The 18,778-nt window shown below is 43.9% G+C and overlaps 1 protein-coding gene and 1 pseudogene across 1 annotated transcript in view; one reads left to right on the forward strand and one right to left on the reverse strand.

Annotated features, from left to right (window-relative positions):
* Window positions 1-4,985: 4,985 nt before the first annotated feature.
* On the reverse strand, window positions 4,986-5,960 carry LOC141498304 (dolichyl-phosphate beta-glucosyltransferase pseudogene; annotated as a pseudogene).
* Window positions 5,961-11,755: 5,795 nt separating this feature from the next.
* The window catches only part of LOC141502789 (transmembrane 9 superfamily member 2-like), an 83,652-nt gene continuing 76,629 nt past the window's right edge, over window positions 11,756-18,778 (forward strand). Inside the window, exon 1 of the mRNA XM_074207725.1 lies at window positions 11,756-12,037. Coding sequence (XP_074063826.1) covers window positions 11,903-12,037 — 135 coding nt within the window. The 5' untranslated portion in view covers window positions 11,756-11,902. The remainder of the gene's footprint in view (window positions 12,038-18,778) is intronic.

Consider the following 18,778-nt stretch of genomic DNA (forward strand, 5'->3'; position numbering starts at 1 on the left):
GAGAGAAAGCATTAAATGTGAGATTTAGGAGAGGCCTCTTATAGGAAGTGGCATTTGAGGTTAGCATTGATTAGAGTTCAGGAGGTAGCATATTCCCCACTTGAGGAACAGTTTGGACAATAACATGGAGGTAGGAGATGGAATGTCACCTATAAGGAATAGCAAGTAAGCTAGTTTGGTTGGAATTTAGAGTATGCAAATGGGAGCAGCAAGATAAGGTCTGGAAAGACTGATAAATGCCTGATTTTCAAGGAGGATGAGGAGTTGCATTTTATCCTAGAGGAAAGAAGGAGACACTAGGGCTTTTTGAGAAGTGTAGTGACATTAGATATGTTCTTTAGGAATTAGGGTTACGGTTAGACACTACAGTAATATGGAGAATGAGTTGGAGAAAGGAATAAAGGCGATGAAAGAAGAGAAAGGCAGCAAGAATGGAGAAAGGGAAATGTCTATCTGATTTTCAAAAATGGAAAAAACAAAAGCTATACCTTACAGACTAGTGTTTGACTTCAATTCTTAGGACAACTCTAGAATAGATCAAAGAGACAGTACCAGGAAAACAACCAAGTAAAACACCAGTACAATTGTCTCAAGAACAGATTAGACCTCTTTGAGCCAGAGATCCTCCTGCTGGGTTCATACCCCAAGGAGGTCCAATACAAAAGGCCCCATATTTAACTTTTTCTTAATTTAAATTTTATTTTTTTCCAAGTATGTGTAAAGAACGTTTTCAACATTTTAAATTAGATTTTGAGTTCCACATTTTCTAACTCCCTTCCCTCTGAGGCCCTTTGACAACAAGCAATCTGATATAGGTTATACATCATTCTTAACTTTCATGGCAGAATATTGATAGCAGCACTTCTTGTAGTAACAAAGAACTTGAAATAATAAAATCTCCATTGATTGGGGCACATCTGAATAAATTGAGGTACATGAATGTAATAGAATATTATTGTGTTAGAAGAAATAATGAATATGAAGAATTCAGAGAAGCATAAAAAGATTTATGTGAACTAACAGAAATATAAGGAGAGTCAAGAAAACATTATGTGCAATGTAAATGAATAGAACAGAACATCTCAGATTTAATGTTATAGAATTATAATTAGCAAGTGTGACTTTGGAGGAGAGATTAGAAAATGCATTTCCATCCTTTTTTTTTGTTAGATTGAGAGAGAGTATGGATGGGGAGCACGGCATATATACTGTTAGAGAGTTGATAAGCTTGTAAATTTTGTTGAATTGCTTTTTTCCCCCTTTATTCTTGCTTGTTGGATAGGGAATGGAACATGGGCTCTCTCTCTCTTTCTCTTTCTCTCTCAATAATCTATCTTTATAGAAATGAAAGTGATATAAAAGCAAAAGATACTACTAAACATTTAATTTCTTTTTAAATCAAACACAAAAGAAGGCAGGTCATTTCAAACTAACATCATTTCCCTTTTTGACAAGGTTAGTGAACCAGGAGAACAAGGGAACATTGTAGTGTGTACTTTGATTTTTAGTAAAATATTTGATAAAATCTCATACTATTCTTGTGGAAAAGAAGACTAGGCAGTATAATTAGATGGATTTGAAACTGGGTGAATGGCCACGCTCACAGATTAATGATTAATGGTGAAAAGCCAGTTTGGTGGAAGTTCTTTGATGGAGTGTCTTAGGGATCTCAGTCAGGCCATGTGTTGTTTAATATTTCTGTCATTTTTGGGATGAATGTAAAGTCTTACTTGCCTTCAAAATATCAACTTCACAAGTACTTACAGCAGTATGACTGAAAACAGTGTGGGATTTTTAGTGGACTGCAGCAGCTCTCAAAACTAATGCAGCCTTGTGTTTAGAGAAGCATTGTTTCTAGAAATGAGGAAATAAAGGTTCCTTCCTCCCTTGCCCTGGTCAGATCCCATTTAGTGTTTTCAGTTCTAGATTCAACAGTTTGAGAAAGAGGTTGATAGACTGGAAAGCATTCAAAGAAGGGCAACAAGGTTGGTCAAAAGCCTTGCAGTTATATCATAAGAGGACTGATTGAAGGAAGTAGAGATATTAGCATGGAGAAGATACAAGGGAGACTTGTATTTGGAAGAAGAGCCCTCCAATGGTCAAAAAGGATTCAAATTGTTCGATTTTAGCTCTACAAGGGTAAGCTAAGAACAATAAGAGGAAGTTTCAGAGAGGGCAGATTTAAGCCTAATAGAGCTGATTTAGAAGGTGGTAGGCTCCCCTTTATTGGAGGCCTTCAAGCAGAGACTCTTTTTCAGGTATGTCCCTTTCTTTTTTTTTTTTTTTTAGGTTTTTGCAAGGCAATGGAGTTAAGTGGCTTGCCCAAGTCCACACAGCTAGGTCATTATTAAGTGTCTGAGACCAGATTTGAACTCAGGTACTCCTAACTCCAGGGCCAGTGCTTTATCCACTGTGCCACCTAGCTGCCCCAGGTATGTCCCTTTCTAATCTGAGGTCCTGTAATTCTGTAAGACAAATTGAGGGACTACTGCATTAGCCCAGATGAGAGGTGATGAGTGACTGAAGAGAAAAGGATGGATACTGGGAAGGAAGATTCAACAAGACTTAGAATCTGATTGGGGTGTGTTTGTGTTTGTGTGTGTTTGTGTGTGTGTGTGTGTGTGTGTGTTTGAGGCTAGGGAATTTGGAAGCAGAGGGACAAACCAAGTATGATTCTCAGGTTGTGAAGTGGTATGGCAATCAGTATCCATGAGAAAAATAGGGAAGTTAGGTAGAAGAATGGGTTTGGAGAATAAGCCCTTTCTAGGTGTTCTTGCATGTTTCATTTTAATTTGGGAGTGGAGAGGGGAGTTTGGATGGTACCTCATCATATCATTACACATCCCTTTGCCAATTTCTTATAATATGCTCTCCAATTGTTGGACATAAATAGGAGATATATATTGGATATATATCTAAGTTTTTACTATTATAAGCTATTCATATTCTTATACAATTAGGTCCTCTTTTTCATGATGTTTTGGGGAACAAAATTTGAGTCAGGGAAACATGGTTCTGAGAAGTACAAGAAATTTTGTGACTCCTGCCTTTCTGTTGCATTGCTTCTGATTGAGAGGGGTGCACAATGTTTTAGAAAGCATGTTTCTCTGTACCCTTAATAACACTGAATTTGATCATTTGGGGGACTATTTTTGCTATTTTCGATGATATTTTAGAAGTTGTGCCTTCTGCTCTTTTGACTATGCTTTTTGTTTAAAATAGGACAGATGTCAGAACCTTGATTTTCTTCCAGTTTCTGACAAATTCCAAATGCTGAATTTGTTTCAATGACTTCTTTGAACCCTACCTCAGTTATTTCTATGGCTTTGCATAATCTATTTCTCAGGTCTGGAATGGTTTTCCTTACATTTCTACCAGTTGAAAGTTTTTTCTTTCTTCCACAGTCAGTTGATCAATATTTATGAAGTGGCTACTATGTGATTGGCTCAGTGCTGAATGCTAAGTATACAATGAAAAGCAAAGGCCAAGTTCTTGTCCTCTGAGAACCTCCACTTTAATCGAAGAGACTGTGGTATAGACTACACACTATACAGCTACAGACAAATCAAACACAGTCTTGATGAATTGAAGATGGCCTTAGAGAAGGTACCATAAAGGAGGATCTGATAGGGCTTCTGGCAGCAGGTGAGATTTGAGCTGAGAAGGAAATGCACTGAGGTGGGAAATGGAATCATGCTGTGTTAGAAGAACAACAAAGAACCCCCAGTCATTGGTTCTTAGAATGCTCAGGGGGTAAGGAATACTGGAATAGTAATAATGATGGGGTTAACTGTGAAATTCTAGGACAAAACTTGGTTTTTATGAGGAAAGGGGTTCCAGATGTAAAACTACTGACATAGGCATGCTTTGTAAATTTGCCCTACTTAGACAAAACACACCCTTGCTCCTTATCATCCTTTACTCCTTATCTGGGACACATGATGGACACATCGTCCAATACTCCCTTCCTCTATCTGGAGAACTCCATTCAGCTCTCCCTCTCCTCCCCTCTCTTAATTCTATTGTCTTCTCTCTGGTAATTATTTGCAATTTATCTTGTGTCTAGCTTTGTTTGCACAGTGTACATATTTTTTTCCTTCCATTTGGCTGTGAGCCTCTTGAGAGCATGGATTGTCTTTTGGCTTTCTTTGTATCTCTAGTGATTAGTATAGGGTCTGGTATCTCACTTACTAAATGTTCATTGAGTGGGGTCTGCACCAGGGTGTAGCCAGTGTCAGAGGAGACAAGGTCATGAGCAAGGATGATTGGGAGACCAGTGGTATCCTCAATACACATAGTAAACTAGGAAGATAGCAAAGTTTTGAAAGAAAGATAATGGGTTCACTTTGGAACATACTGAGTTTAAGATGGTGACAGGATGAGGGGGGATGGGAGGTGCCATCACAAAGATCTGGACTCTTTAAGAGACTTTATAACTGATTCTGGAGATGTAAAAACTCAGATTTTTATTCACAGGACTACAAAGTTCATCATAATCCTGCAAATTTCATCACAAGCTTGCAAAGAACAAGCTGTTCATAGATTAAACTTTATTTGGAAAGACAGCAGTTACTTGAGGATAGATTGAATAGTTTCATTGAAAGTTTGAGAAAGAAGCTTAGATAAACGTAGGTCAAAGAAAGAATTTAGTTATAAGTTCAGAAAGAACATAGGTCCAGGAAGGAACTTAGAGGAAAGAAGGGAAAAGGAAATGACAGGGAGCCTAGGAGAAGAGAAAAGAAAAGCTTAGAACAACATAAATCCAGTCATATGGAACTGGGACCATATTGCTCCAGTGGCATAGAATGGAGCACGTGGTTCTAGCTTAGAGAGAGAAATGTGGTAACCTTCCAGAAATTCAAAGGAGAAAGAGCACTCCAGATGACCTTGATTAAACACATTTCTTTTTTTTAATTTTATTTAATATTTAATTTCAAATAAAATGGCAATGGTACATATTAATACCCTCAGTGAATGTAAATAACCTAATTTTTTTGCCAAGTGTTTATAGGCTTCCAGATACCAATCAAATATTGAAGTTGTATAAAAAGTAGGTCTTTGCCCATCTGTAGCCAACTCCAAAATGGGACCAGCTTAGAACCTTCCATTTCAGTCTAGTTGACAGCAACTTCTGCTATAGGAATTTTAAAAAACTGTGCAATATAAAGAAGTTCTACATCAAATGCCCATCGCTCAATGTGCAAATTTGTAAATGTCAGCAAGGCTGCTTCTCTAGTTAACAATTTGAAACCACATTGTGTGTCTCTAATTTCTTCAACACAGAGGAACCACACCAGAAAGTAGAATCCATGCATGAGAAGAGTTTGGAAATAGGAACGCTGAGCTATTGATTCTTTTTCCAGATGAGCTCGAGATCCACAAGCAATAGCCATTTGTTCAGGCCAGGGCTGTAGATTTTCAATTTCCTTTTCTAATTTTTCAAGTTCTGCAAATTTTGTGGCTCCATCAGCATCTGCCATAAGGATCTTTCTCCCTCGAGAAGTGAATACACCCATCTTGATAGCACCACCTTTCCCACGATTTTTCATCATTGTTATTACTCGTACTTTGTCATTTCCATATTTTTGGCAATAATTATGAGCAATCTGTGAAGTCTGGTCTTTACTGCCATCATCAACCACAATCACTTCATATGTGAAAGCAAGATCTTGTTTCTGGCGCATCTCTAGATATTCCATTGCTTCCTCCATCATCAGGGGCAACCGTTTTTCTTCATTATATGAAGGTACAACAATGGATAACTGCTTAGTTGGTGAGTCATGTATAGTATGTACAGTTCCCTTCTTGCCAGAAACATTTAAAAAGAAATTCTCTTCCTTGTGCCAGTAAATGTGTGCCATTTTGGTAGCATACATAAATGCGACAAAAGAAAGCAGGATCAGCACCGTGGCTGCCAGTGCCACAATGAGCACCGCCAGCTGCTCCAGGAAGGGCCCCATCCTCTATTCTGGGCCGGAGGCTCCCGCCGAGGCAAACACATTTCTTTTTTAAAAGTTTTTATTTGTTTTGAATTTTACAATTTTCCCCTCAACCTTGCTTCCCTCCCCCCCACCCCCTACAGAAGGCAGTCTGATAGTCTTCACATTGTTTCCATGCTATTCATTGATCAAAATTGTGTTGAGAGAAAAATCATATCCTTAAGGAAACAATAAAATGCAAGAGATAGCAAAATTATATAATACATAAGATAAGGTTTTTTAAAATTGAAGGTGCTAGTCTTTGGTCTTTGTTTAAACTCCACAATTCTTTCTTTTGATACAGATGGTATTCTTCATTGCAGATACCCTAAAAATGTCCCTGATTACTGTACTGATGGAATGAGCAAGTCCATTAAGGTTGATCATCACCCCCATGTTGCTGTTATGGTAAACAATGTTTTTCTGGTTCTGCTCATCTCACTCAGCATCAGTTGATGCAAATCCCTCTCCTGTCCCTCCTGGTTTCTAATACAGAATAATAGTGTTCCATGACACACATATATCACAGTTTGTTCAGTCATTCCCCAATTGATGAACATCCCCTCTATTTCCCATTCTTTGCCACCACAAACAGGGCTGCTATGAATATTTTTATACAAGTGACGTTTTTACCCTTTTTCATGATCTCTTCAGGGTATAGACCCAGTAGTGGTATTGCTGGATCAAAGGGTATGCACAGTTTTATTATCCTTTGGGCATAATTCCAGGTTGCTCTCTGGAATGGTTGGATGAGTTCACAGCTCCACCAATAATGTATTAGTGCCTCAGATTTCCTGCATCACTTCCAACATTGATCATTGCTCTTTCTGGTCATATTCGCCAGTCTGAGAGAGATGCTTTAATTTGCAGCTTAAATGCATTTCTATGATGGATGGGAGAAGATTGGTGTTTGGGGAGTGGTTTAGCACCTGGTTCCAGGTATTCACCAATACATATGCTACAGAAGAGGCCCCCAAGGAGTGGCTAAGACAGTCCTCATTGAACATGGGTGATGTTTTATGCAGTAGTCTTTCCTGTCCCAAAGGATGTGACCTTCAAGTCCAACATGGCATTTCCCTGTGCCCTGCTTCAACAGGATATCCATTTCAAGAGGGCCAGCAAACTGATGTGAGACTCTAAATTAGGAAAGAGGTTTGGACTAGATATATAAATCTGAGAATCATTTGTATAGAGATGATCGTTGAAAACATGAAAACTGAGCACCAAGAGTAAAGAGAATGAGGAGAGAAGGGGAGTTCATGGATTGTAGCCTTGGGGAATCCTTACAGTTAGCAGGTATGACTTTGCTGAAGATCCAGCAAAGGATCATAAGACGAAGCAGTCAGACCAATAAGGAGGAAAACCTGGAGAGATTAGTGGGTACAAAACCAAGAGAGAAGAATTTGTCTGAGAGAAGAGAATGATTAATAGTGTCGAAAACTGCTGAGAGGTCAGGAAGAATGAAGACGCAGAAAAAAAACCCATTGAATCTTGACATTAGATCATTGGTAACTTTGTTAAAAGCAGGTTAAATTGAATGATGAGATCAGAAACCAGACTATAGAGTTTAAAAGAGACGGAGAAGGGTGACTAGGTGGCACAGTGGATAGAGCACTGGCCCTGGAGTCAGGAGTCCCTGAGTTCAAATTCATCCCCAGACACTTAATAATGACATAGCTGTGTGGCCTTGGACAAGCCACTTAATCCCATTGCCTTACAAAAACCTAAAAACAAACAAAAAAAAACCAAAAGAGGGTAGAGCAAAGGAAGTGTAGGTACTGATTGTAGGTGATCTGAAGGAGTTAGCCATGAAAGGAAGAAGATCTAAAGGTAGTGGGGATGGAGGGATCAGTGAAGAGCTTTTGGAGGATGGGAAAGATGTGGAGGCAGCAGGGAAGCAGCCAGTAAACAGGCAGATTAAAACTTAATGAAGGGGCAGCTAGGTGGTGCAGGAGATAGAGCACTGGCCCTGGAGTCCGGAGTACCTGGTTTCAAGTCCTGTCTCAGACACTTAATAATTACCTAGCCGTGTGGCCTTGGGCAAGCCACTTAACCCCATTGCCTTGCAAAAGAAAAATCTTTCCATATCAGTTGTTTTTTAATGAGATGTTTCACATTTTCTAACAACCCCTAGGAATATGATAGCCAAGTTCCAGAACTCCCAAGTCAAAGAGTAAATATTACAAGCAGCCAGAAGGACATAATTCAAATATTGTGGAACTGTAGTCAGGATTATACAGGACTTAGCAGAAACTACATTAAAAGTTCGTAGGCTTGGAATATATTGTACCGGAAGGCAAAAGAGCTTAGAATGCAACCAAAACTGAATGTCCTCTTCTAGGGAAAAAGATGGACTTTGAACGAACCAGGGGAATTTCAAATGTTTCTGTTGGAATGGCCAGAGCTGAACAGAAGGTTTGATCTTCAAATACAGCACTCAGGTGAAGCATAGAGAGTGGAGGAGAAGGGGAAAATATGAGGGACTTAATGATGATGAACTACATGTATTCCTATATAGAAAAATGACACTGATAATACTCATATGAACCTTTTCATTTAATAGAGCAGGTAGAAGGAGATTCTGTAGATGAAGCACAGGAGAAAGCTGAATTTGAAGATATGCGGTGGTGTAAAAATGGAGTCAATAGATAAAAGGGAAATGTAATGGGAGAAAGAAAAAGGAGAGGGGGAATAGGCTAAGATATTTCATATAATAAAATTTTTCTTTATTCCAATGTGCTATTGTAATGATATGGAAGGGGGGAAGGCAAGGGGGAATGAGGGAAACTTTTCTCTCATCAGAGGTGGCTAGGAGAGGAAACAGCATTTATACTCAATGGGGTATAGGCATCTGGAGTAAGAAGGAGGAGTGGGTCGGGGGAAGGGGGGATGTGAATGATGGAGGAGAGCAGAGACCATGGGGGGAGAGTGGTTAGATATAACACATTTTCTTTTTTACTTCTTGCAAGGGGCTGGGATTGGAAGGACTGTTGGGGACTATAGGGCCAGGTGGATGCTGGGCCTAAGGGGTGGTATGGGGGCTTGGGGCCCTCTTGGCCCTAGAGCCAGGGATCTGTCTGCTGTGCCACTCAACTACCCTACAGCAGAGTCAGAGTGAAAGGAGAGAGAAAATAGAGTACATGGTAGTGGAGAAATATGAAAGGAGGGAGTTGCGATCAACAGTGGCAATGATGGAAAAATATGGAAGTAACTTTTGCGATGGACTTATCATAAAGAATGTGACCCGCCCACGACAGAGCTGGTGGTGTTGGAACAGAGACTGAAGCACATTTATTCTTATGATTATTTTTTTGGGTGGTGCAGGGCAGTTGGGGCTGGGTGGCCTGCCTGGGGCAGCACAGCTGGGTGATTGTTGGGTGTCTGGGGCTGGATTTGGGCTTGTGTGCTTTGGGCTCCAGGGCTGGTGCTCTATCCACTGTGCCACTTGGCCATCCCTACAGTTATTAGTATTATTTTTTAAATTTTAATTTTTTTTCTCTCCCCTTTATTGCTTATGCAGGTCTATATTTTCTTGGGGGGAGGGGGTATTATGTTTACTCTTAAACCAGAATATTTTAGGAATGCATAAAAAAGTTATTTGTACAAAATAAGAATAAAATAAATAAATAAATAACAATCTAAAAAAAACCTTAATGACAAAGTAGGGATGATAGCGGGGGCAACCTGGTAGAGAAGATGTGCTTGTAGGGTGTGTAAGGAAAAGGGTCATGTGTTCATGTGAAACAGGCTGTTTGTTTTTTGATGTTTTCTATGGAGAGCTGTTATCCATATAGCTTGTGGTGTTATGATTCCCAGTGTTCCCTTTCCCCTATGTTTAGGGCTGTCGTGATTCTATGAGGCATTACATTCTGGCCCCAATAAAAACCTCATTTATTACCTTGGTCGTATGACACTGTCTGCAGCCTGTAGTGGATCACTGTCATCTTCTGGAATCACTCAGAGATGATTAGTTGGGGATATGTCTGAACCACCATCTCTAGGTGTATGAGTCAGCGTACTTTTTGGTTTAAGCTCCTTCACCGTATAGTCTGATGTCATGATTTTTTTTTTGTGAACAAAAGAAATACTAGTAATAATGTTTATTATTGTATTCCGGACTTTATATGGTTTTTGTTTTTGTTTTTGGATGGCAGTGGGGTTAAGTGGTTTATGTGAGGTGTATGTATAGCTAGGTAATTTTTAAGTGTCTGAGGCTGGATTGGAACTGAGGTCCTGCTGACTTCAGGACTGGTGTTGTATGTATCGTGCCATCTAGCTGCCCCCTTTTTAATAATTTTTTTAAGTCATTTTTACTCCACGTGTATGATCTTGTTTGTTGGCTCATTTATCTGTGAGTTAGGTTTTGATTCAGGCTTTTCCTGGTGAACTTTTGTTTTTTAAGTTTTTTTCTCGTATTCGCAGTTGGTTTTCTGACCCTTCTGTGTCTCCAACTGTCCTGTTCTCTAAAGGAGTTTCTCTACCTTTGTTTCTTACTTTATTTTGACTGTCTCCCCCTCCCTTTTGATGTAGAACCCCCTCCTGCAAGGATATTTTTGTGGGGGTGTTTCTTACTAGTCTGTAGCTCCAGTAAAGTTTTTAGAATTTAGCTGAGTTTCCATCCTTTGTCTGTCTGGAGAGGAAGTTCATTTTTGTTGTCTTCTGTACTGTCTGTATTGCGTGTTTCCTTTCTTTCCTTTCTTTTGCTTTCCTTTCTAGTGGCTGTGCAGATTCTTCAGGGACTGAGGCTGTAAGGTGGATAGGGAGACTTGGTATCATTTTTTTTAATGCAATTTTTGGGGTTACCTTTTCCCTTTCTGAGTAGGTTTGTGTTCCTGTAGTATTCCCTTATCTGGTTTTGGATCATTTTTTATCTCCTGTTTCTCAGGACGGTAGTCCCCAAGGCAGCCATGCCAAGCGGTCCTTTCAAGTCTTTTTACAAGGGTTCTCGAATCCTCTGCTCTTTTCCCTTCCTTTCCCCTCCCCATACTCTGCCTGGGTCATGCATCTCATTTCTCCAGGTCTTTTTTGCAGCCTCGGGCTTCAAGCCCCATTTTTGTCCTTTTGGGGGACTGGCGTGGGTGCCAGCTTTGGGTTTGTTTTAAGTGAGCCAGAAGAAAGGTGCAGTTGGGTCACCTCCTGCGGTCCCAGAGAACATCTGCCCCCCTCTGCCCCTTCCTCTCCCCACTCCCCCTGGTTTCCTGTTAACTTTCTGAAGTTTTGCGTCAGGTGCAGTCGGTGAGGGAGGCTGAAAGCCCTGGGGAACACTTGACTTTTGGGACAATGCGGGGCAGGAGCGGCGCTACGCTCCCCTGCCCCTCCCGGCCAGCAGTCTGGCTACCTGGACGTTGTGTCTCGAATTCCTCTTTCCCCCCACCTAGGTGGGCAAGAGGAGAGCAGAGCAGGGGAAGGGCCCACTCCCCTCCCGAAAGTGCGCCCGGGAAAGAGCGGCGCCGGCAGGGGGAGGGGAGGGGCAGGAGAGGAGGGGGCGCGCGGCTTTGGGGCCCCCTCCCCTTTCTCCCGTGCCCGGAATCAACATGGCGCCACGTGCCCGGCGGAGGGCAGGCTGGGCAGCGCGCGGCGCATGGTGCTGCTGGGGCCCGCCCCTTCCTTGACCTTCGGGCTCTCGGGCGCTGGGCGAGGCGCCCCGGGGGAGGCTGCAGCCGGCGTCCGCCCGCCCCCTCGGGCCCCGCGCCCCGCCCCGCGTTGCTGCGCGCCCCGGCGCTCCGCACTAGGGTCCGCTCCCCCGGGAGCCGCGCCCCCTCCCGCCCCTGGCCATTGCACGCTGCACGGTTGCCTAGCGAGGTGCGGACTTGGGCCGCTCCCGCAGGGCACTCGCTGCGGTCGCGTCCCCCCGGGCCTCGGTCCCCCCCCCCCCCGGCCTCGGTCCCCCCCCCGCCCCGGGCCTCGCCCCCTCCGGCCTCGCCATGGACCACCTGCTGCTGCTGCTGTCGTTGCTGTTGCTCGCCGGGGCGCTCCCCGGGGGCTCCCGGGCCTTCTACCTGCCCGGCCTGGGTCCGGTCAGCTTCTGCGAGATCAGCGAACAGACCTCCGGCTGTAAGGCGAGTCCGACGGCTGCAGGGGCCCGGGGGAGGCCGCCCCGACGGGGGAGCTGGCGGGCGGGGCGGGGGAGGGGGCCGCGGGGAGAGAGCGGGGGGCCTCACAGACGGGGGGGCAGAGCGGAGAGGGGCGAAGAGGGGCCGCGGGGCGCAGAGCTGGGGGGGGAGCTTCATAGATGGGGGGAGAGTGGGGGGGCAGAGCGGTGGGGCCTCACAGACGGGGGGAAGGGGGGGGCAAAGCGGAGAGGGGCCGCAGGGCACAGAGCGGGGGGGGGGGGGAGCCTCATAGACGGGGGGGGGAGAGTGGGGGGCCAGAGCGGTGGGGCCTCACAGACGGGGGGGAAGGGGGGGGCAAAGCGGAGAGGGGCCGCAGGGCACAGAGCGGGGGGGGGGAGCCTCATAGATGGGGGGGGGAGAGTGGGGGGGCAGAGCGGGGAAGGCGGGGAGGCCTCACAGACGGGGGGGAACGGGGGGGGGCAGAGCGGAGAGGGGCCGCGGGGCACAGAGGGGGGGGAGCCTCATAGACAGGGGGGAGAGTGGGGAGGCAGAGCGGGGGGGCCTCAGACGGGGGGAATGGGGGGCGAGAGAGGGGGGTCCTTACAGACAGGGGGGCAGAGCCTCACAGATGGGGGAGGCAGGGGGGGGGCCTCACAGACGGGGGCGGGGAGCGGGGGGGGGGCTGAGCGGAGAAGGAGAGGGGCCGCGGGGCGCAGAGCTGGGGGGGAGCCTCATAGACGGGGGAGAGTGGGAGGGGCAGAGCGGGGGAGGCAGGGGGGCCTCACAGACGGGGGGGACGGGGGGGGGGCAGAGCGGAGAGGGAGAGGGGCCGCGGGGCGCAGAGCTGGGGGGGGGAGTCTCATAGACGGGGGGGGGGGAGGGGGGAGGGGCAGAGCGGGGGAGGCAGGGGGGGAATGGGGGGCGAGAGAGGGGCTCCTTACAGACGGGGGGGGGGGGGGGGTAGAGCCTCACAGACAGGGGAGGGAGGGGGGTCTCACAGACGGGGGCCTCACAGACAGGGGTCGAGGGGAAGACAGAGGAGGGGCCTCACAGATGGGGGGGTGCGCGGGGAGGGAGCGGGGTCCTCACAGCGGGGTGGGGGGTCCCTCACATATTGGGGGAGGGACTGCTTAGACGGGAACAGGCAGTGGGGGGTAGGAGAGGCACATGGTATGGAACACTCTGTGGGATGGCAGGGGCGGAAGGGCACCAGCTGGGGCCGCACTTTATGGCCCGATCTGCAGTGCCACAGTCCAGCTTCGCTGGGGCTGGACAGCAGAGGACGCACAGGCACGGCTGACACCAGGGCCACCTCGGGGTCTCTTCTGATGAAGGGCTCTTCCTCCTCCAACACGGCGGGGGGGTGGGCGGTAACCAGCACCCCCCTTCCCCGGCGTTAGGGGAGAATCTGCAGATCCCTTTGCCCTCCATACCTCCTGCTGCTTCACTTGGCCCACCTGGTGCTGCCCGGGAACCCCACCTCCAGCGGCCACAGCCCACGTCCTGGGACATCAGCATCTGCACCGACAACAAACACTGGCCAGAACAGGTTGCTGCTGTGCTTCCAGAGGCTTTAGCACACAGTTACTGACTGGGCTGAGGCGCCCTGAGGCCCACGCAGCAGGAGTGGCCAAAAGGGAGCCTTTTTCAGCTTTGAGCTCCCTATTCTGAACACCACACACAGCCTCCCTCACCGTCCTGCGGTATCACACGTTCGAGTTACACAGGGGCGGGGATCAATACCTGGCCGCACTCTGGCCTCTGCCCCGGCTCACCACCCCTCCCCTCCCCCTCTCCCCCCTTGCTTCCCCCTTTTAGGCTTCCATCTGGAACCTGGGGAACCCACTGCGGCCTGCACACACTCACATTCATTCGGGCTGCGGTTGGGATGGAGGTGTTGGGTCACCCTGACTGCTAACTTCTTATACCTCTGGCTGTAGGAAGGCCAGGCTCCCCGCATGGAAATGTCCAGGGTCTCTACGTGGCCTTAAGACGGTGCACACGGCACAAGTATGAAGTGATGGGCAAGACGACCTGACTTGCAAGTCCTGCTACGTACTGCTTGGGGAACACTGCACAAGGCCTTGACCTCTCTGCACCTCAACTAAATAGGGATTCTTTGAGGACATGCAGGGTGTCCACTCAGGGAGATACCAAGGCTCTGCCCACAAAGAATTCACTATACATGAGGAGAAGCAAGGGGAGGGAAGAGTGATAGGTCCACGATGTGTTACTGTCTTACCACCTGCACTGCATGCACATACATAGACACACAAACAATAAGCATTTATTGGCTCAAATACACTTATATCTACAGGCACACACTGGAAATGCAAAGACAACACAAAAAACACCTCCCATAACATACATACACCTAGCTCAAAATACATACTAATCTATGTCTGTATACATCTATGGATGTCTATAGATTCATATGCATATACATTTATATGTGTTTATACAGGTTATGTACATGTGTCTGCATATCTCTATCTCTAAATTTAAATATACTTATGTATATATTTATACTTATATATACAAATACTTACACATGTATACATATTGATATACATACATGTAAACATCTATGCAGATCCATATGTGACTACAGGGCATGTATATGTGCACTTATATTTTAAATACGAATGTATATGTACACACATATACTTGTATACGTATATACTTACACACATGGATAGTTGTCATACAAATATATATCCCCAATTGTGCATCTATAATAAACACATACATATACACACATGTATATTTGTATAACTAAATGTAAATAGCTACATGTATTTATATATCTATATATGTACATACATTTGTATTTAAGTATGTGCTTATATATTTCTAGGTATATACTTGTCTATATATGTGTGAATTAATGTTTGTATTTATGTCTATACTTGTATATGTACATTTATATAGACACATCTTTATATATACATGACTATATATATACTCATACATGTATATATTTCTATTTGCACATATATTTATATATGCACATAAGTTTTATATATTCATTTACACACATATATGTATACTCCAGACATGTTTATGTATATGTAGGTATATGTATATACACACATATAAGTATTTGCATGCATACATACTGTTATTTATACAAGTGTGCAGATGTACACATTTATACATATATTAATGTATTTTGAATGTGCACATATATATGTCTACACACATATTTATGCATAACACAAATGTACACATAATGGTATTTATACACATACATATAATATAGCTCTTTATTGACATGCACATCTACATGTACATGTGTGTATATACATATAGCCCACACATGTACATAGATACACATGCACCTATCTATTTACATATATAGATATATGTGCAAGTCTGCATATATTCATATATGTAAAGCATTTTCATACATTTATATATGTGCTCACATGTGTTGATGCATAAAAACAAATATATCTAGATGTATATGTATGTATATATACATGTGTGCATACATATATCTGTTTATGCACACACACATACATAATCTATACTCACATATACACATGCACAACACACAAACCATACAGGTACATACAAACACATCATATATGCAGATGCAATGCAATATATATTCAGCCCACATAAGCACACACAAATATAGGCATGTATACATGCATATACACAAATCTATCTGTATCTAATCTGTCTATCCATCTATCCAACTGTCTATCACTCAATCTGTGAATGAAATGCTTCATCTGAATTGATCCTTCTCATACTGACACTGTCTAGTTGAATACCTAGAGGTATAGCTATTACTACTTTTTTTTTCCATTTTTGCAAGGCAGTAGGGTTAAGTGACTTCCCGAGGCCACACAGCTAGGTCATTATTAAGTGCCTGAGGCTGGATTTGAACTCCAGTCCTCCTGAATCCAGGGCTGGTACTCTACCCACTGTGCCACCTAGCTGCCCTAAAGCACATACCTCTTCAATGTGAACCTGTCACTCGGTACTCAGGAGCTACAGTTTTAGGAGTCCAGCCTCACATATTAGTTGGGAGTGGGAATTTTTTTAAGTACTCTAAAAGGGCCACTTCCATAAAGTTTCATCAGACTAAATAGTGTCTGCTTTTGGGAATATGGCACGGAATCTGGGCTGTGCCCCTGAGACTTTTAGATGCCTCACACAGAACTCCCTACTGGGCAAGGGAGAAGTAGGCTGCAAAGTGTAACTAAGGAAGAACTTCCAAGAACCAGCAAGAAAAGGTGTCCTCAGGGAAGTATGTGATAAGAAGAGGTAAGCTAGTCCCACGGTGAGGGATAGCCTCATGATAGCAAGCGAAAGGCCCCCAGTGACTTGACTGGACTCTCAAGAGGTTAAGTTTGTGAGAGGACATGGATTGGCAGGTAGAATGGATTGGCAGTTGCACTGTTGAAGAAGATGCCCACTTGGAGGAGAACAAGGCTATATTTGAATGGTCAGGCATTTTCCTAACTCCATATGTAGGTACTTTTGGTCAGCACAGCTTAGAGGATTCTTTTTTTTAAGGTTTTTGCAAGGCAAATGGGATTAAGTGGCTTGCCCAAGGCCACATGGCTAGGTAATTATTAACTGTCTGAAACCAGATTTGAACCTAGGTACTCCTGACTCCAGGGCTGGTGCTCTATCCACTGCACCACCTAGCTGCCCCAGAGGATTTCTTTTTTTTCTTTAGATAATCTGCTCCTGCTTAGGGGCCATTTTCTTTATATTTTTGTCACCTCTAAAATATTTGAGGAAGTGATAGTAACCAGCAATGAGCCCATGCAGAAAGGCCTCCTTGTGTCCACTGACTGCCAATTAGCTGTGTGCTGACAAGAACCCTGTTTATCTTTTTGGCTGACCTGTCTTAGCTACTTAATCTGTTAAAATGAGAGATTTGGCCTAACTGAGTACTGAGATTTCCAGTTTGGCTACGTGATGATTCTTTGTTGATTGGAGTAGAGGGATAGCAGGGTGATGTAGTGTGTAGAGCACTGGACTTGCAGTTCATGGAGATCTGGGTTCAAATCCAGCCTCAGACACTTATTGGCTGGATTAATCTGGGTAAGACACTTTGCCTCTAGTTGTTTCTTCATTTTTAAAAGGAATAAGATAATGGCACCAGTCTCCCTGAGTTTGTTGTGAGAATGAGATAAGAATTTTTTTGTTTTTTAATTTTTTACCTTTTTTTGAGCTTTCTACAACATAGGACATTGTTGATCCCCCTCTCTTTTTTTATTTAATAGTATTTGATTTTTTAAATCACATGTAGAGCTAGTTTTCAACATGAATTTTTATAAAATGTTGAGTTCCACAGTTTTCTCCCTACCTACCTTCCCCTCTTCCCAGGATGACAAGGAATCTGATACAGGTTATACATACACATTCACGTTAAGCATATTTCCAACTTAATCATATTGTAAAAGAACAAAAGAAAAAAATCAAGAGAAAGAAAAAAACATAAAAAATCATAAAAATCATTGACTTTGATTTGCATTCAGACTCCATAGTTCTTTCTCTGGTCATAGATGTCATTTTCCAGTGATATAGTAATTGTAAAACCCTGAGCACACAGTAAGCACTGTATAAAATGATAACTATTAGTTTTATTTTTAAATCCTACCTCAGACACTTTTTAGTTATGTGACTTTGGGAAAGTCACTTTACCTCTTTCAGATTCAGTTTCTTCATCTGTAAAATGAAGAGCTCAGGCCAGATGGCTGCTGATGTCCCTTCTAGCTCCCCAGCTATGGTCTTGCACTGTTATGTGGTTTGTCCTGGGATATTCACATATATGAATTCAGCTCTATGGTCCTCCCATGGTGGTATTAACTTTTTCTTTGCTTCTTTCCCTCTTACTCCTAATTTTATTTTATTTTATTCTATTTTATTTTTTCTCTTAAAGATTTTATTTATTTTGAGTTTTACAATTTTTCTCCAAATCTTACTCCCCCCCCCACAGAAGGCAATTTGCCAGTCTTTACATTGTTTCCATGGTATACATTGATGCAAATTGAGTGTCATGAGAGAGAAATCATATCCTTAAGGAAGAGACATAAAGTATAAGAGATAGCAACATCAGACAATAAGATATCAGGTTTTTTTTTTGCAAGGCAATGGGGTTGAGTGGCTTGCCCAAGGCCACACAGCTAGGTAATTATTGTCTGAGGCCGGATTTGAACTCGGGTCGCCCTGACTCCAGGGTTGGTGCTCTATTCACTGCACCACCTAGCCACCCCCAGGTTTTTTTTTTCTAAATTAAAGGTAATAATCCTTGGTCTTTGTTCACACTCCACAGTTCTTTCTCTGGATACAGATAGTATTCTCCATCGCAGACAGCCCCAAATTGTCCCTGATTGTTGCGCTGATGGAATGAGCAAGTCCATCAAGGTTGATCATCGCCCCCATGTTGCTGTTAGGATGTACAGTGTTCTTCTGGTTCTGCTCATCTCATTCAGCATCAGTTCATGCAAATCCCTCCAGGCTTCCTTGAATTCCTGTCCCTCCTGATTTCTAATAGAACAACAGGGTTTCATGACATACACATACCACATTTTGCTAAGCCATTCCCCAATGGAAGGACATTTACTTGATTTCCAATTCTTTGCCACCACAAACAGGGCTGCTATGAATATTTTTGTACAAGTGATGTTTTTTTTTGGTTTTGTTTTTAGTTTTTTACAAGTCAATGGGGTTAAATGGCTTGCCCAAGGCCACACAGCTGGGTAATTATTAAGTGTCTGA

This window comes from Macrotis lagotis, chromosome X (genome assembly GCF_037893015.1).
Source record: "Macrotis lagotis isolate mMagLag1 chromosome X, bilby.v1.9.chrom.fasta, whole genome shotgun sequence".
NCBI classification, from domain to species: domain Eukaryota; kingdom Metazoa; phylum Chordata; class Mammalia; order Peramelemorphia; family Peramelidae; genus Macrotis; species Macrotis lagotis.